Below are 20784 nucleotides of genomic sequence, written 5' to 3' on the forward strand. Positions count from 1 at the left end.
CTGTTACTTTGGGACGGTGGCTTAAAGATTTGGAGATCTCTATAAGTGTTCTAGCAGTAAATAGGGTGCTAAAATACGACATTTTAATCAAATTATTCAATCCCGCGTACTCATGTTTTTTTTATTTTTTACAGCATTTGAATTGGGGGATTCTCTTGAGCTGAACCATGATGTTTTTAGCTCAGGGGACCCCCCAGTTCGCGAAATACTTGGTTTAGTTGCTGGTGTTTTTTCCTCTCCTTTTGGGAGATCAAAATGGCTGCCAAATCTCATGGGTCCCACAGCTGACATTGCAGCTTCCTATTGGATGGCCATTTCAATGTCTAGAAAGTAATACCTGCTACTAAACCACAGTTAGGCTCCGGACCATCCCCCAGTTCGAATGCTGTTTTAAAAGTAACTAAATTAATAAAATAAATAAAATCAACATCGCAATTAGGGCTGATTGCTGCTTTAAAATCACTTGCGGTTTAAAAGTGCAGCCCTCTGATTTACTACAAGCATTTGATTCTGCAGTCAGTTTAAGACGCATATCTTTAGGAGAACTTTGTCAGTGACTTTGAACCGTTCACTGACCACCTCCTTTCCAATGACCTGGTATCACTGTTGTTCTTTGCTATTGGTTGCAAGGAAAGGAAACTGCAGTTTGGATTAATATTATACTGCTGAGGTGTGTTATAAATCTTTCTTTATTTTAGACCATTTGTGCTCTCTTCCCATTTCATAGTTACAGTAGGTGTGGCTCATGTGAACACTACACCGTTTACAATTTTCTTCTCTTTATTTATTTTTTTAAGCTTTTTATTTTTTTCATCCTACGATTATAGGATTACTATTAAAGCTGCAATTCAGTCTTTTTTTTATTTTATTTATTTTTTTACTTAAATAGTTTCATGTGTGCAATCTCTAATTACCTAAAGAACTGCATAGCTGCAGGTCAATTCGTTCTCCATGTCTTGATCGGCGAAATTTGGTGACGTAATTAGTGAAGGGATCTGTTTTTCTTCTGCTTCTTTCTCTCAGTGGAAGCTCATGAATATTCATGAGCATTCCTGCAGTGACATGTGCTAGAGGGAGGGCAGGGCTGACAAAGGGGTGTGCCAGGGCTTGTGACAGGACATGAAGGGGCAGTGCCTTAGCAAATGGCTGTTAAAATAGAATACAAGAAAATTGGTCTTTCAAAGTTGTTGTTTTTAAAACAGAAAATGCTAAAAGTATTTTTTCTTACTACAGAACTGATTTATTAAAAAAAAACACACATGCAGGATATTGACTGAACTGCAGCTTTAATAGATGATGATTTCATTGGGTAAATTCAACTAATGAATGGCTTCAGATCGCTACCATGTGATGCCAGGCTCTTCTGCAACTGCTTAAGTCTGTGATAGAAATCCAAAGGAAAAACAATATTTTGGTTTTCACTATCAGTTTTCTAATTTATTTAAAAATAGGATTATGAACTAATCACATACAGTATTTAAGTTGTTGCTAATTTTCTAGCATTCCTTTTTAAAAGCTGTTTTTATATTTCAGAAAAGTGGTCTACACTCTTTAAAAAAAAAAAAAAAGATTGTCTTATGAGACTGTGGGGCTTATGCAGAGAGGATAGAGAAGGGAAATAGCACCATATTTTGGAGAAAAAACTTCCCAGAGAAGCTTCTCCTGCAGAGAACATGGAGAGATTCATAAAATTCTCCACAGCAGGTTTCTTTACTTTAAAAATTGCCAAACACGTGGAGAGATTGGTAAATTCGCCATGTTAAAATAGGGTGGTATGCAGGTAGCATAGATGCACTGCAACTCGCCATTCTGCCCTATATTATAGTGAGTTCAATCTAGCCAGAAAAACTTGGCAATTTTGAATCTCATCAGAAAAATTAGGTAACGCAGCTTTCTGCATACGACCATAACTTGCTCCAATTCTGAGGCTATTTTCTTGCCGTTTTCACATTAAATAACGTTCCTCTCTGCATAAGGCCCTGTGTTTGGGCATTTCCATGGTGATGATGATGATGATGGCAGTCGTGTTTTAAAGTCTTTAGCTCAAGTTTTGAGTGCTTAGGATATTGAAGTTGCTTCAGCACCGTACACATTGGCTGACACTCAGCAGTCCAACCTACTCTGCGTTAAAATAAACATTTGATGTTTGATGTTGCATGCCTTTTTTTTTTTGGTGATTCTTAATCCTTTTTCCATTGTGAAGCACATCTTTACAGTACTCTCAAAGAATTAAGTGAAGTACTAGTTCTTAAATCGGTGCTATTAAAAGCACATTATGATTACGAAACATGCCATGTTACATTTATGTAAAAAAGTGCTTGTCCTTTTTATTTTATTTTAATGGGTTTTTAGATAAATAAAAAACATTTTTTTTTTAAATTTTTGTTTTTTAGGCACACCACTTCACAAAGATTAAAATAAGTCAGCCAAAATCCTTATTTTATTTTGGTATGGTGCTGACATTGAACTTGACTCTATGTCTATATTCCAAAGTCAGCATCGCTTACAGCACAGTCCTCCAGTAATGATTGTTGACCCTATAATATTCTCGCATTATCTTGAGATATTGTATCATTGTATGTTCTATTCCAAGATCCCAGAAATAGTTCTAAGCAGTGTATATAATATAACAAAGTATTTATTTCTGCATACCTTAATTTTGGGTAATCCTGAAATGCACTTACATTCCACCTAGCCCTGATATGTTTTGACTAGTTAAGTCCTTACCATTTAACAAATATTTTACTGTGACTGAAAAGCTCTTGTGTGCTTTTGGAGGAGTGGTCCTTTTGTCACGATGCCTTTCAGCTATTTCACATTCAAGTATGTTGACTGTTCTATGGCGTTGTTTTTTAACCTTGAAGCAATTTATGCTATTTGTGTGACCCTTTTTGGCGTGCTGGAGGGTGTTCAGTGACGCTGCCTGTGAAATGTAGTCGCATTCGAGAGATCCATTTTTCTTTTTGTGATTAAAATGGCCATCAACATTTATACACTTGAAACCAACTGTGCTTGTCAGCCTGTTTTTAATGTCACTAAAAAACAACAACTCATTTTTGGAAGAAGTCGCTACTTTAAAACGTGCCCCAAAATATAATTATTCGTCTCTTTTGCCAATGGCAAGAATATGAATTGTGTTAAAGGAACAGTTGTTCCTACTCGTTTCCTGAGATACTTACTGGTGGAGTTACCAGGTTTAATTCTCCCTTAGGAGACACCAAATAGCTACCAAACCGCAGTCCTATAAGAAGCTAGAACATAATCTGTTGCGGTTTCCTATTGGATGGATATTTAAGAATCAGGAAGTAATACTGGCAACATCACCAGTAAGTATGTCTGGAAGCACAGGGTGGTTCACCCCTGGAGGATCCCTTCTGGTTCCAATCATGTAAAAAGACAAACAAATGTAGGTTAGTTATGGTGGATGCGTCTTTAACATCACATATCCTATCACAACCATATCATGGAATCCCCTGCTAACGGGTATCAGTGCTTTTTCCTCATTTTAAAAATATTTTGTTTGAGATGATATCATAAGAAAACATTTGCATTACTCGTGTGTGTGTGTGTGTGTGTGTGTGTGTGTGTGTGTGTGTGTGTGTGTGTGTGTGCGCGTGCAATGCCTGATTTAAACACTAATTATCCTGTTGTCCATTAGAAAATACCCTTTTGTATATAAACTGTAAGGGGATTCTCTCTGATCCATCTTCATTACGGGACCGGATTGCCCCTGTGTCCCTAACCCCACGCCACAACAAATGCGGGGTAATTTCAGACCAGATTAAACACACTTTGGGAGAAGCCACAAAATGTTCGGTACATCCCTTTTCATTTCCGCACAAGTTCAGCTGAGCCCTTATAACCCGTCGTTGTCCCGCTGCCTGTATCACCAACACATCTGGGAGGCAATGTAACTATTGTTGTTTTTAATAAATCAGGCAAGACCTGAATCTAGCTTACACCTCTCTTGGCCATCCACATAATGCAGGCCTGGTCTAAGTGAAATCCAAACCGACAGCTGTATAGTCGCTCTTGCACCTCGCAACTGGCCCAGAAGACTATTCATGGCATCGCTATTCAACTTCATCCATGCTGTTTCTGTTGCGGCGCCGATGTAAAGTGAATGCGAGGTAAAACATTTCACATCCACACCTGCTCTCTTCAAGCTTTTTTTTCATCTACCCTTGTGAGTGTTATGCATCATGAGGTAACTCCCTGATGATCTGCTTGCTGGACAATGTCTGACTGAAAATCTGTTGCTCTGGTTCTGAAGACCATATTAAAATTGCTTAAAATAACAATTGCTTCTTCCATGCCACTACACTACACAATAGTGGCATAATAGCAATATACAGGCAGTCCTCATTTTACAACAGTTCGCTTTACAACGAATGGCTTATCCAACGCTGTGCAATGCATACCTATATTCATTTTTACATGCCAAAATGGCTTATCCAACGCTCTTACGACGCTTTGCAACGTTGTGTGTGTATATATATACACATTCACATAAACAACGTTGCAAAGCGTATATATATATATATAATATTATATTATACTATATAATATATTATTTATTATGTTATATTATATATATAATACAGTATATACACTATATCATTTATGTGTGTGCTGCATATCTTATTGCCTGCATAAAATTTTTAGTGTATTTTAGTGTTAAAATGCTTTCAGGAACGGAACCTTTCATTTAAACAGTGTTCCTATGGGAAAACGTGTTTCGCTTTACAACGTTTCGCTTTACAATGCTATTTTGAGTAACGCATTGTGTCGGATAACCGAGGACTGCCTGTACATCGAAAACAAAAGGTGTGCTTCTGGATGCTTTAAAAAAAAAAATAGTATACAAACAGTGCTGTATTTTATAGAATCTATAAAACAGAAGCGCAAATGTAACCCACATTAGTGCAGACGGTTAAATAATTTATTGAAAGGTTAAAGCTCATTAAAATACACTCACAATGTGCATAACATGAATATGCCCATCTTTATATATTTATTGGTGGCTCTGTAGCTTTGTACTTCTGGCTGGGGGGGGACTGCCGCGCTGTAGCTGTGGTGTTGTCATCATGCAATGCTCCGGTCTCGCGAAGGGTCACCAACGTGAAGAAAACTCCTGGTCCTTCCATCCTACGCGTTCGCAACTAAACCATGTTGCTTCTTCAAGGGAGTTACGTATTTTACTTGTATCATAAGATCATCGAAAAGAGAACACTTTTTTTTTTTTTCGGACTATTTTTAAAGCTGCTAAGCCCCTTTTTCCACCCCCCCCCCCTTTCCCCAATCTCCCTTTTTTATTTTTTATTAACCGTCGTTCATCTTTGGGGTCTTGCGAAGCTCAATCATAGTGCCCCTAGCTCCAGGGTCCCACCATCGTGCCAATCAATTTAACTAGTACATTTTTGGTTCTTGCCAAAAACTACAAATATGGCTGCTGGGTCACAAAAAAACCGCAAGGTCCTCCCCCAGTGAAGTTAGAGCTTTCAATTGGCCGCCGAGTCACGGCGGATCCTGGCAGGGATATTGTCAATAGAAAAGAATGTTTGTGAGATTTAAAGGGTTTTAAATTTTTTTTTTTTAATTATTGATCAATAACCAGGTTTTTTTTGGAGCTGGAGCATTAAGGTAAAGCTCCCTGGGGCCACCAATATAAAAAGATTATATACAAATAATTTTTTATACTGGTTAAATTGGTCGTTCTTATTGGTAAAGTTCAATGGAACAACTAAACAAGAGGATATTTGAGGTGGAATGGGACCTTTTGGTCATGGCCAAGGCTCCTAAGGTGTTTGGCTGCTAAGGGACCTTAGGACACTGCCACTTTGCCAGTAAGGTAAATTTAGTTTACGTTTTTTTTTTGTTTTTTTAGTAGTTTGGGTAGGGGTTTTAGGGTATGGGCTCGGGGTAAGGGGTTTAGGCTAAGGAGTTTTAGGGTAATGGGTAACATTGGTATTGGGGTATTTTAGGGTACGGGTAGGGGCCTAACTTTAGCGGCAAAGTGGCCGCTGGAGAGATGTCCCGTGGCGAGGTAAGTGGAGGATAAACACTGACAGAGGTTTGGTCGAGACCAAATGACCCAGACCGATTTTAAGGACGTCTAGAATTATTTTTAGAGCGTTCTTCTTCCGTTAGAAAGTCCCTAAAAAATATTAATCTGCAGTATGTTATTGTGGAATTCTTAGGATGTGAACTTCTGCTTCAGTGAAACGTTAACATAAACTTCAGGGCAGATTGTATGTTACTTTTTTATTAATGGTTCAATTGGACAGGAGTGTTTAATCTTTCATGTGGGGGAGGAAGATTCTTGCCTTCTACTCTACTGTGAAACTGGTTGGATGACTTGGAATATGTCTCTGCATGTCAGTAGGTGAAATATGCTGTGGTAGAGAAGGCAAAACACTTCAGGTCATTACTTTTTCTTGTTTTATGTCTGATGTTAGTAAGCCAAAATGTTTAGGTGAAGCACACCAACTAGACAACCTATTTATGTGGATTGCTAGTGTTAAACTAATTTCACGTCTGGAAATAACCGTCCGTCCAGCCGGGCCTGCAACACCATTCTATTGTAGAAATGATTCGTTTTATTTATTGTTTGAGCATGACTCTGATGTTTTTCATGATCACCTGAATAACCTGCAGGTCCCTGCCAGCAGAATGGATGCACTGTCATTTAAAAACATTTTGTGTTTTCGACCATCGTGGTGTGTATCGTATCTATCGTATCTATCGTATCTATCGTATCTATCGTATCTATCGTATCTATCGTATCTATCGTATCTATCGTAGCCTATCGTAGCCTATCGTAGCCTACCTATCCGGCCGCACACTAGGTAGCATGCCTGTAGAGGCAGATGTGGTGCAAAGTAGAGCGGGGGTAACTGTAAGTCAGTAAAGGTCACGTTAGTGATCCAAAATACCAGCACTGCACAGGCGTATTTATTTAGTCCAACAAGCAAACATTTAGCCCGACGTTGCGGTCCCCATGGGGACCTTCTTCGGTGTACTGATGTTCAATGGTGTGCAACGCAAATCTGAAACCTTGGCTGACTAGTAATGTCGTGTGACACTCCTTTTTCACTGGAGTTGAAGAGATGTTAGTATAAGACACAAACACTTCCTTTGCAGTCCCTTTTTGTTTGGAAACCGGTTTGGCCTGATTACATATCATTTCCAGGTAAACCATATTTGAAAACTGTTCTGGATTTCTGATCTCAACCTTCCCTCTGTTTTTTACTATCCCAGAAGGTGACCAGCACCGATTGTAGAGTGAAGCTGTGTAAAAAAACAAAAAATACATCATAATAGGAGGTGTCCGCTTGACTGGAGGCCTCCAGCAAGACCTCCAAAAACATATACAAAATCAAAAACTGTACAACTGCGCTCTCTGATCAAAAAGAAGCTGAAAAATAGCAACATCTCATTTGTTTTAGCCCTTTTTGGATCCCTTTCCTCTGTATCATTTCCTATGATATGGTTGATGACAGATTTGTACTGTATGGGCAGCATCGGCTGGAATTATCGTGGGGGTGGGTATAGGGACTTTTGCCCACTTACCTTATCTGATGCGGTATCTCCGATGCATCTTTATGACGTTGCAGCGTCCCTTGACATTGCGGGCCATGTTGTCATGGCAACATGTTGCTCCGTCACGTTGCCATGGCAATGCAACGCCATTTGATGTGACCCTGCAATAGGAGATGCGCCAGAAAAGGTAAGACCGTTACGGAGGCCCCACCCTCTCCCCCGGCAATCGGCTTCATTGCTATGGGGAAGAGTGGGGGGCCTCTGCAACCGTGCCGTGGGGCTTGTGCGTTGGCACCGATAACACTGCCATCAAGCTGGCCCTGTGTATGGGACAGTTAACCTGTAAGACTCCTTTTCCTAACTTTTAAAATCGGTGGTCTATTTTGTTCAACTTAAATATGTTTTCCATTTGTAGCTTGACTTGCTTTTTTTTTTTTTATTCCTGTTCGGTATTTCCCTCTTCCCCCCCCAAAAAACAATTTTTAACATCATGATCCCTAACATCATTATTTTAGAATTGAATGCCCATGATAAATTGAGGTATTCTAAGTAAATTTATATATTTTATTTGTTGCGCCTTTTTAAGAATGAAATTGCATTATTAATGCAGGATTATTTTGGATAAATTAAATCAATTTTCATCTTCCATAAGATTGAAGGTGGAAAAATGAATTATCTGCACGGTTTGTATATTTCTACTGTAACATGCTATATTTCGTGTCAGTGCTATGAAAGAACAACCATGGACAGCCTTAAGTTTAAATTGTGTAGCTGCTATTTTCCCTTATGTACACTGTCATGATTGGGCCAAGAAAATATTCAGTACGTTAATACTCTGGCACAGCACAGGTTATTTTGAGTTGCAAGTTGCATCTTAAAAATACAAGTTATTTTATGGCAGGTCAGGCCACTGACCCTGCCTGGCTTTCTGTGTTTGTCTAGGAGTGAGGTTATTTGGGGCCATAGCCTGGTTTGGAAAGTGGGGGATTTGAAACCTTTATTCCCAACTCTTGTTTGGCAGTGGAAATAAGCAGTTGTGTTTTATTTTTTATTTTTTTTAAATGTACCTTCAAAGGGATCGTAAAACTCTCCCAACCAGATGCGAAGAGGTGAATTTTGCATTTTCCTTATAGATCTGGCATACGATACACTTCACAAGGATATGAAAGATTTATTTATGACCATGGAACTCGGCTGATTAAATTGATATAACACATACAAACCTGTCATTTTCTATATCTCTAATATCCGCTTTCTCATACAAAACTAGAAGTTGCGTTGGCAAAAGTGGTGTCTACATACATGTGTATATTTAATTATTCAAATGCAATAGTGAAGGTAGCATTGTAGGACCTAGGGGAAAGCGTTGTAAAACATTTTATACTCTTGAGGCATTAATTAAAAAGAAAGCTATTTTTCTCCCCAAACTATAAAGGTGACACTGTAAGGATGTCCAGAAGGTGGGCTTATTCTGTTCTAAATGCAGAAGATTTTTAGGATAAAAAAAAAAATACATTTGACATTTAACAAGAGGTGTGTTCTGATGCCAGACAAGTGAATTCTCATCTTTCACGTGCCAATTACCTCTTTGGAAGGAAGTGGATATTGTTATGTGGTAATGTATAGGAATTCGGTTTTGCCCTTTTTTATTTTATGAAAATGGCTGCATACAGTATATTGACTGCATGTTTCTTGCAACATTTTCTTGGTGTAAATTAAGCGCTGTACAGTACTATTTTTGTATATTACAGTACATCTAAAATGTAATAAGTATAGTCTTTGTTCTCTGAACTTTGCACGCTTTGCAGAGTAATTGCATTTTCAGACACATTATGCTGCAATAGATTTTTGTGGGCTAATCTACTATATATTTCTCAAAGTGTCCTATGTGTCGTTGTCTGTCTGTCTGTATGTGTCTCCCTGTGTCTACGGTCCCTGTGTCTACGGCCCATCGCATTGGGCCTTTGGCCCGTCACTCCGCCTCAGGACAATCCGCCTCAGGCCAATCACATTGCTCCCCTGACACACCCGCCCCCGCACACCTCTCATTGGCACTGACACCACGGACTCAGCCCAATTACATAGCATACACACATGCCCTAAGCCACGGCACACGCCCTCACCTACCACACACGGCCTCACACACACACACAACCCTCCTCTGCTGATACACTTAGCAAAATTCAACTCCTATACATGTGCTTTCTACTGTTGTTGGTTTAGAAACACACTTTTCACAAATATTACATAACATTCACATGACATTAAAAATTTGCAATACACATTATCATACAACATTTACACATACTTATTCACGGTTCACATCCCGGGCAACGCCGGGTCTCTCAGCTAGTTACATATATTTCCAAGTAAATAGGAACCCAAAAACCCTGCAAGTACATTACATTTTGGTAGTGGCAGCGTTTAGGTTATAATTGTGACGGATTGAGCGGAGATATTACTCATTTTGTGGGACCCTGCAGGGAAATTAATGAGTCAGCTAGATAGCTGTATGTATTATGCCTTGTCACAAGTGTGCCATACAGAATCTAAATCTCATTCATTTCTATTGTTCAGCGACTATAATTAGGAATTCCATTTTATTTATTTATTTTTTTATTATCCAGTGTTTTTTTATTTTATTAGAAAATAATAAAATTTACATTCATTTGAATTCGGTGTTTACCGTTGCACTTTTTTTAGTATTTAACCCTTGCCGCGCCCCCTTCCCTCCCACCACCACTTTCCCGTGATGCCTTTGGGCTGCTGGAAGGGCTGCCACAAGAGTTTAAAAGGAAAAGAGGCTTCATTTATGGTGTTTATTGGTTTTAACCGAAAGTGCAAGATGATCAGTTTGGGGTGGCCTTTGTTTTTCGGTTGAAACCGGCATCCCCAACTACAGTATAATTCACCTATTCCTCATTTGCAGTGTTCGACAAACCTATACATTTGCTCGCCCCGGGCGAGTGGATTTAACCCCCGGGCGAGTAAATATTGGCCCAAGCAGCACACGTTTGGTACTAGGTGGCGAGTAGATTTTTTGGTGATTTGTCAACTACTGCTCATTTGTAATCGCAGCACAAAGCATTGCCATGGAGTGGGGTTGGATGTATCTTCGTAATACACCTACTGTAGCTTGCTGGCAGTTAGTGTCTGTTTCTATTCAGCAGAAACTAATTATATCTAACAATCTTGCACCAGTACAAAGAAAAAGATGATGTCAAATTTGAGAACTGTTTAGTTTGGTTTTGTGCCAGCTACCGACACTGACTGCCAGTGTTGGCTGAATGTTTAGCGAATACAGCTGCCATTGAATAACGGCACAGATTCAGCTACATGTGCCTTGCAACAAAAACAAACAGTCACCGCTTCATTCCGTGTCCACTAAGAAAAAGTTTCACATAATTCATCTGTTGAAGGTGTTCATGTGGTTTTTCTGTATAAATAGTCATCTTTTCTACGTAAGATGCTCAGCTGTTCGTGAAATGTATGCACATGTTTTCATACATGACCCTTACCATATTAATGCAGCAGATCCCTCCCAACTTACCCGATCAACCCAAGTGGAAATGATCTGCATTTAACCCAATAGACCATTTTTGTTGTACAATAACAGGTACATGTTTATTACTTACCCTTCCGTTATAGATTGCAAGCTCCTTGGGGCAGGACTGTCCTTACCTACTGTAACAATGTATGTTAATCTTTGATATTTTATTGTTTTGTCCTTCAACCCTATTGTGCAGTGCGATGGAATATTTTGTCGCATTGTTATAAATAATAATGGTAACATTGATTAGATTTAATGTTCCTTCAACCTCTCCTGGGGAAAATAAGACACATCAGGCTATAGAGTAATCCACCAATAATAATGAAAAATAAAAATTGGATAAATTCATGCCTGTTTATTATTTGGTTATTCAGAAATTCTGGTGTAGCTGTGATTTTCCCATCGGAGGGTTGGGAAACACTGGATTAAGATTATCCACATTAATAAGGATTGATTCTGCCAGTCATGTTTTTGAAGCATCTGCTCCATAAAAATAGGAGAAATCTGTTTTTGTATAAGAGACGCCAATTCTGCACTGAGAGCGTTGGTAATCTGACTAATTGATGTTATAGGACAAACTTGATAATATATACTTTTTATTGTAAAAATATAAACCATGTGTCTGTCCCCTTTTATTTATTATTTTTTTTTTAAATGTTAAGGACATTCTATTAATTTTATTTTTCTAGCAATATTGTATGCGGTCTGTGAATGAAAAGCATGCTGTTTTTGTTGTGTACAACGCTTACTTTTGTGTTTTCAGTCACCTGCATTTGTCTTTGGTCAGATTATCCAGACAGCCTCAAGTACCCAGCAGCCATCTGAAGTATTAGATTTTTGTGGGTCACGCAATTATGTTGCATGCAGATGCTTTGATACTGGGGAAAAGTAAATGATCCCATCAATTTTTCACACACTTGTTTTGTGTTGATAAACTAAAGACAGCTGCATACTAATCACTTTGGATTTGTGCCAAATACCTTTTTTAGTCCAAGTCACAGCAACGGTTTATAAAGGCCATGTGCTGCCTTCAGCTCTTGCTCTCTGACAAATGAGCTACTGCATTTTATTTAACATTAGTTTAACAATTAGTGTTTCTGAGGTATTCTGTAGTGATGACCTTTTCCATATTAAATGTATAAAAGCAAGATATGAAACAGATAATGGTTCTCTGTGATAACCGGGTTTCCTTGGATAGATGGAGATAGGAGCTGGTCAAGCCGAGATATGACTTTGCACTCTACCTGGTATTACATATGTCAATAAAGCACGTATTAAGTAATCCAGATGTATAGTTCATAGTAAGCGTGTGACATCACACACACGTATCTCTTCTGCGATTGTTGGCCTGTAGTGTAGGAGATGGAGCGCACAACTGGGGGGGGCGGGGCGTGACGGTGAAGTAACGTGAGCAGTTTGTCTTCATTGGTGAACCGTGCACGTGACCGTCCGTCGCGCCGAAAAATCTAAATGATTTGTCTGCTTGTTTCTGCAGCGCCATCTCCTACATGCGTGCACACTATGGCCGTGCGCATTGACTGTAGCTATTTTGTATTAGATGTGAGCGACATCGCTCGCACCGTCTCCCCAACTATGGTTGCAGCCTAAATAGGAAGAGTCTATGTACTCCTGAATGTTTAATCCTTGAAAGTAGCAGTAGCCAACTACCAAAAGTTCTTCAGGGCCCAGAATGGCTTTATAATCTAAATATCTAACCCCAATGAAATTAAATCGTGAGAAGGATTTTAACATTGCCATATTTAGAAGCTGTTACCCTGTACAATGTTATTGACATTATGTTGTGAAAAATAAACTTAAGATCCAATTGGCTGGAAGTCTGGCAGCCGATGTTGATGTTCCATGATCTCACTAAGTTCTGTAGTGAGCAGCGGGCACTCAAATAATTTCCAAGATTCTTTAATTGGTACATGTAGGCATTATCTCATGAAACATCTGCTCTTTGCTTGTATGCACAACAGATTATGTATGTACTTGTTGGCAGAATAGGCTAAGGGGTTTGCCATTTTCCCCTAGATTCAGCAGTGGTATAATTATCTTCTCTCCGGATATCGTAAAGGTCAAGTCCTACATAGGCAGAAATTACTGTGATCTGTGTTTTAAGGGCAAAACGGGGCCACGGTAGTCAAAACAGTCTTTTAAGGACTACTAAACGTTTACCTGGACAATACATACATTCTTAAATAAGCTACCTTCATGATACAATAATTAGAGCTAGGGTAATTTGTTAATTAGAGAGCAGTGAATGTGAACCCCCATTACCCAACAATACCCGTACATAGACTTGTATTAAAATACATTTTTTTTAAATATAAATAAAATATATATATTTCCAGTTTTTGAAAATATTGTCCCCAACATTTTTTAGTGCCCTTTCTTAAATGTCTTACCCCCCATATTTTGAATTGGGTTATTTGTCATGCAGAAGGTATAACTTACTTTGTTCCTGAAATGGAGAAAACACAACTAACAATTACTCTTCCTCCTTTTTAGTTCCCATTGTAAGTAAAAGCAATGGAAAATATCCACACTCATAAGTGCAAAAAGTGTCTTTAACAGGGCCCCATAAATAACTTCACCTCAATGGGTATGTTTTACAGTAATTACAGACAGGGATTCTGGGTAATGATGTGCAATGGAGCGCACAGAGTGCGTCACTTCTTGCTCGCTATCCGTGTTAGGCATTGATATTTCCCTTGAGATTTAGCTTGTTGTGTTGCACAGCTTGTACAGTAACATTTGGGTTCAGGGCGGCAAATTAGGAATATTCACCGTTTTGACCTGTGGAACCCATCAGTTTGAACTTCGTTACTGATTTGTGCATTATGAAGTCGGTAGTGGTAACAAACAAACAAAAGAAAAGAAACCGATGAGTGCACTAAAGCATGAGATTAAGTTTGATGCTTTTTTTTTCTTCTGTAATTTATTCACTAGATTGAAATCTCCCCCTCTCCTTCTCTTCCTCCGTATCTCTTCTTCTACTCCCCTCATCTTCTCCTCCTCTCTTTTCTTCTACTCCTCTCTTTTCTTCTTCTATTCCTCTCATCTCTTCTCATCTTCTCTTCCTCTCTTCTCTTCTTCTCCTCCTCTTTTCTTCTTCTCCTCTCCTTCTACTCCTCTATTCTCTTCTTCTACTCCTCTCTTCTCTTTTCTTTTTCTGCTCCTCTCTTCTCTTCCTCTCTTCTTCTCCTCCTAGTCTCCTTCTCTTCCTCCTCCTTCTCTTCCTCCTCGTCTCTTCTCTTCTTCTACTCCTCTCATAATATTCTCCTGCTCTCTTCTCTTCTTCTACTCCTTATCTTCCTCCTCTTCTCTTCTCTCAAGTACAATACCAGATGTAGTATTTTTATTTCAAATAAAAAATTTACATTTCATAGGAACTGGTGTTAGTGGGATTAATGTAGCACAGTATACAAAGTCAAATGCAAGTATGAGACTACTCTATGGTAATAAAAACAAAACTATTGCATACTGTGTGAAAGCAAAATCAAACATGTACTTTATACAGAATACATACTTTGTTCAAGTGTGTTAAAACATGCACCGCATGATAGTCTGGTCGGGATAGAACATGTTTGCATTTTAACTCCTTTCATTTGTTGGAAGTTAATGAGCTAGTCGTTGTATGTAAATAGGATATTACTGACATTAGCTTTTACTAAAGCTCTTGAGAATCTGCATTTAACTTTAAAGCGGATGGTTTTGTCACAGCGGCTCCATGTCTAATCTTGCATTGATTGGATTCATGTGTTTTCCCTATAAATATCTCAGGAAAACCAATCAATGTTTTAAGTCTGGGTCTGAAATCTGTTAGAGCTCAGGAGTGTATGGGCAGTCAGGCCACAATAAATTGTACATAAAACCCAATAAAAGTCTTTATGAAAATCACGGTTTCATGAAACTTTAAAATAAATTAAACTACTGTATATTGTGGACGACGCACCATCCACAACATAAGGAGACAACACATGGGAATTTTGTGATGGGTTGTTCAAACATACCTGCTGTCACCACAGTCATGTAACGTTTTGTTTTAACCATTAGGTTCGATCTTGGACTGCCCGTCCCTACGCTACACTGTTTGTTCTAAAATATCTGTGTAACCGGTCTTTCTATCTGTCACAACAAGCTTCCTTTACGCCTATTTGGTTTATGGTGCTGTTACTGACTTACATATTTTGGCAAATATTGGCTACTAAAATATGCAAGCGTGTTTGTGGGACACCTGTTTTATGAGGTTGCTATCTGTACATTAAATTGTGTGTTTTTACAGTTTGCCGTGACTTTGCAGTCCTGGAAGATGGGGCCCTGGCTCACTGCCTGCAAGAACAAGAAAGTAAGCTGCGTCCCTCAAATAAAAGCACATCATTGTTGCCCATCATGGTGGGGTATTGCAAGACTTAGGCCTTGTAATCTTTAACCACTATTCTTCACTGTTTAATTTTGTCAAAACGTTTTTTTCTTTTAAAAACAATATAATTTTTCTAAAAAAAAAAACAAAGAAAATATTGAAATGCTACATGTAGGGAGTAACAATGCTGTAAATGTTCCCTATGAGGAACTATTTGATCCATAATTTGCCTGTCTCTGAAGAAATGCATTATATGTTTTTAATTCTAAGTGACTGTCTCCTTCTGAAATGTCCTAGTTGAGCAGCATTATGCCTCCAATGTTCGGAAAAACAAGTTGGTCCAGAAGGATATTCGCATTGCCAAAAAGCTCCAGGATGAAGAGGATCTTCAGTGCAAGGTGTTCAGCTTAGAGAAGCAGAAGCAAATGTGAGTTTCTTGGGTGCGGTGTTATGACCGGATTATGGGCTAATATTGTTGTCTATACCCGGGGTGGCCAACTCCAGTCCTCAAGGGCAACCAACAGGTCAGGTTTTCTTCAGCACAGGTGGCTCAATTGGTGGCTCAGTCGTTATGATTGAGCCACCTGTGCTGAAGTAGGGATATCCTGAATTCCTGGCTTGGTGGCTCTTGAGGACTGGGGTTGGCCACCTCTGGTCTATACTAATACACTTTGGAAAATATATTTTATGTATTATGGTGTATACAACCTCCCTTTTAAGACACACACTTACTGATGTAATTCCACTTTCAAATATCAGCACTCAGCGTTTGTTTTCACTAGTTAAAGCAGCAATAACCCCCTACCTAACCTTGTGAATCAGTTCAGGGGATCCCCATTATATTCCGATGTGGGAACCCTCTCTGGTTCCGGAGCTATTACCGGTACTCCTGGATTAGTACTGGTACTTCCTGGTTTGCTGTGTATTTGTAAATGGCATCCAATAAGAAGCTGCCTCATGTGAGCCAGCATGATCCAGGAGTTTTTAAATCGCCATTTGGTGTGCACCGGAGGGGACTGAAATGCCATTCTTTTACCATTAAGTATCTCAGGAACCAGGGGTTTCTGAAGCTGAATAAGGTGCAGTTCAAATGCAGAATCCCTTGGCACCAATCCTGTAAAAAAACAACAAAAACCAGGCTGAGTATTCTCCGTAGGGCTAAATGTAGACCATTGCTGCCTCTCAAGCTATTACTTGGGCCCCTTGGTTAATCATTTGTGTCCTTCCCTGCCACAAATATATGCAATATTTTGTCCATTTTAGTAACCCCAACTTTAAAAAAAAAAAGTTATTTAATGTAACAGTTATGATTACATTTTATGTAGTGATTGTCTTATGACTTTAAAAATCTTTGTGTTTAGAACATTTTATACCATTTTTGCAAATGTTTTCTTTCTTTTCATCTTTAACCAGTGAAGAGTTGGACTCGGAGTATGCTCGTGCAATTCAAGAAGAGCTTCAAAGAAAAGCACAGGAATGTCTGCAGAGGGAAGAGGAGGACAAGGTAAAGTAAGATCTTGGTGTAGGAGGACTAATTGTAATTTGCATGCTGCCATGTTGAAGCTCTACAACATTCTACAGGGCTGGCTTGATGGCGGGGCCGTCCATGCCACTGCACCGAGCCCCGCGGTTACAAAGGCCCCACGCTCTTCCCCACAACAATGAAAGTGATTGCCGGGCAAGAGCGCGGGGCCTTTGTAACCATCTCACCTGTCTGATGGTGTCTCCGCCTGTAGCGTCATGGCGCCGTGGCATCACATGGCGCCGTGTTGCCATGACAACGTCTCGTCACTTGATGCCGCGACGTCATGATGCTGCGTCATTGGAAAAGGCGATGCCGTGCTGGACAAGGTAAGAGGACCCTGCACTGTGCCCCAAAAATCTGGCAGCAAAAGCCAATCTACAAAAGTCAATACTTGGTAGATATTTTCAGTACACTTCTTGTTACCAAAGTAAGTCAACAGTAGAAAAAAAGGCACACTGCATTAAAACATTGATTCAAATATTTTGCAGAAAAGCTGACAACTTATGCAAATCCGTGTCATAAGGTCACACATTTACAAAAGCTGTTATTCTTCATTGCAAGTGAATTGAATTATAGTTGTAAATATTCAAGAACAAAACAGAAAGTACAAGAAGCCCTTATCCATGTGTACTGTACTGGTTCTATGACCATACTATACATGCAGGATTGACCCTTTTCCCCCACGCTTTTAAAAACATCAACTATAAAAAAAAACTTATAATTTCCAGGATCCTCTTAAACAATAGGAGGATGTTATTTTTGAGTTGTGATGAGATGCTGTTTGTAGGAGCAGTTCGTCATGGTTTAGTGAAACCATATTCCAGAATTCAATCAGTACGAGTGTGGTTTTACAGCCTATTATGTTTGGACACTTGGAAAATAGTTTATTCCAAACTATTATGTTTGGACTTGTGGTCTATTCTCAAGGTCTTCAAAACCAGAATAAAACACAATTAATATTCTTGTTCCTCTGTACAGACCAGAAATAATATTAACAAATCGAAGTGACATTATCATGTTAAATACTCCTTTGTTGCAGCCATTGATTTTGTGCATAAAATATTTTTAAATATACACATGGTGGCCTCTCTAATGATCTTGAATAAATGTAAGCATTTTGTGACTCAAATGTATGAATGATTTTTTTTAAATTTAATTTATTTATTTTTTAGAATGAGCATAATTCCAAAAGGAATATTATGTTTTAAGTGAGCATCACAAAATCTAAAACCCCATAAGGAGGTGTCAAAATAGTGGCTATCCCTATACAAAAGGTGGCAATCCTTATAATAAAAAGATGGAGACCACTATGGAGCTTATTCTATAGATGCTGAAGTTGCCCACCTGGCTGTTTTTAGCCAAAATTTGCCATTGACTTCAATAGGGAATTTGGCAGAAAACGACCTCATTGACCTCTTCGTCGAATATAGAGACAACTCCTATGTTGTGTTACTAATAAAGTTATAGAAGGCAGAGCTTTTTCAGTAAAACATTTTATTAGATATGAAATTGACTTATGGTTTCCTTCTTTACGTCTCATTTGGATGTAATACCACTTTGTGATGGGAGTCAAATTTGTACCTTGTACCCTGTGTCAAGAACAGGATTGGATCCGGTGCGTCCTCGAGCTGAACCGCTCTCTTTTCCAGGTTTGGGAAACACTTTGTCCCCAAGATACTTAGTATTATTCTGTGCCAATGAACTTCCTGCTTTATTTAAAGTTAACACCTCGGTCATCACATAGGAAGCCACAACGTCATCCGTTGTAGTTTCCTATTTGCCCGCTATTTAGCAACCATTTTGTTTCGCCATAATGAGAGCAGAAGACCGACACTGAAAACTGTAAGTATGGCGGGAACTGGGGGGCGGGGGGCTGATGCTGAATATAGAGGGATTCGGCTCCGGAGGACACCCCTGTTCTAATCCTGTTAGCAAACAAAAGGAAAATCTATTTTCAAAGAAAAAGAAAAAAGAGCAGCCAGGCTTAATGCTTAAACAGCCAAAAAGTCAGTCAGGGGCGTTCGCTGGAATTCTAATATACAAACATTTTATGTTGTTGTGAGGTATGGGCTTATTAACCCATTATCTATTAAACTGGATTGCAGCACTGCATGAGCTATCGCTTCATACTCTGTGATTTCCACAACATCCCTTGTTTAGATGGAGTATTCAAATATAATTGGGCTTTTCATGTGTCAGGTGGTTGTGGGTCAGCAGTTCCGATATTCGAGATCGCTAGGGTGTAGTGCTGGAAAAAATAACAGATTACCCGCAGTTATATTGTTGTACTGTAGTGGGTGTAACTATATCATTGCATGACATGACTTACTGGAAGTTCTGTAGTTATAGAGCATATAGTAACATGGTAACAAGGACATGAGTCATTTGTTTAAAATATTGCCTTACTAGAATACCCTGCTGTGCAATCCTGTTACAGAATGTTTGTGTCTGCAGTAATTATTGGTTTAGTTGGACATTACATCTAAATCAATTCTTGTTAGTCATTAGGACATTTTATTGGTAAAATGTTTCATGTTCTTATTTGGAAAGGACAACCATAGTTTGCAAACTTGAAACCTATGCAGTGGTTCTGCTTTGGGATACACTGATCCATAGATACAAAAAATACATTGTTGAATATATTTCACGAACAGTTTTTAAAGTCGAGCTAGAGAACACAGTAAGACTAACTCTACTGTAAACCTCAGTGAAGGGGTTTTATGGTTAATAAAATTCTGCAGTTAAGGAATTAAACGGGTAGGATTTTTTTTTCCATCTACTAGATAGACCACATAGTCAGGACATTAACCTAATTATTCTCTTTCTAGACACATCATTGGTACTGTAACAGAGAGTAAGTCTTCTCGGGCAAAGGCTGGCTTTTCTGTCAGCGTTCCAGAACCTCTGTACTGTACATGCTCAAACAAATGTTCTTCACAACCTAGGAAAAAGGACACACCGTTTATAGATGCCATTTGATTACGGCAGAACTCCTGTATGTTTAAAAGCTTTGGTCTAACTTTGCAGCGGTGTCAGTTGTGAGACTATGTAGGGTTTTCTGAACTTGTGCAACAAGGCTACAAAACGTACAAAATTATTTTACCATTACAATAAATCTGTACAAATACTACTTAGTAGATTAATCACTCCCCTTCATCTTTTAAGAGTTGTCAAAGGCACTGTAAAGCTACTTAACATTAAGATTAGTCAAAGTGAATTACAATCTGTAATGCTGCTCATTATTGCTAGAGGTCATAATCCTGTTAACTGATGTGGCAATGTCTTTGGGTTTACTTTTGAAAACATTATACTCGGGGAACAGAATCGAGGCCCATGTTTTAAAACGGGACTCAAGGAAAAAGGTGACGCTATCACCTGGCAAACTGTGGAAAACCAGAACATAAAGTAAATTTACCCATTTCCTGGATTGAGCATGATTGCGTCAACATTCAATGTTTTTGTATTCTCATACTTATTTGATCTGGAAAATATGTTCCCACACTTAGCAGAATCTAAAATATAGTAAGGAAAGATTAAATATAGCAACATTTCTCCCCCCTCTCCCCTCGCATTAATAGATAAGCTAACCCAGTAAAGTTCTGCTGCGTAATGGGGGAGCTTCACTAACCTCCGATATGGGTTATCGCACCATGATCGAGAATACCGGTGAATTAATCCTAGGATAGTCAGTCTGGAATGGCATCTCAGAAGTCCTTCCTATAGAAGCTGCTAATACCTGGGCATACACCGTGCACCTGGTGTTTCAGATGGAACTTTCTGACGAGTTATCGAGCAGAAAAA

General features: G+C 38.9%; 1 protein-coding gene across 2 annotated transcripts in view; it reads left to right on the plus strand.

Moving 5' to 3' along the window:
* The window catches only part of LOC142497352 (uncharacterized), an 81460-nt gene that overhangs the window by 22856 nt on the left and 37820 nt on the right, over positions 1–20784 (plus strand). For both annotated transcript variants that reach the window (XM_075605023.1, XM_075605022.1), the window contains exons 3-5: positions 15381–15443; positions 15756–15885; positions 16872–16962. In XM_075605023.1, coding sequence (XP_075461138.1) covers positions 15381–15443; positions 15756–15885; positions 16872–16962 — 284 coding nt within the window. The remainder of the gene's footprint in view (positions 1–15380; positions 15444–15755; positions 15886–16871; positions 16963–20784) is intronic.

The sequence above is a fragment of the Ascaphus truei genome, chromosome 6 (assembly GCF_040206685.1).
Source record: "Ascaphus truei isolate aAscTru1 chromosome 6, aAscTru1.hap1, whole genome shotgun sequence".
Classification (NCBI taxonomy): Eukaryota; Metazoa; Chordata; class Amphibia; order Anura; family Ascaphidae; genus Ascaphus; species Ascaphus truei.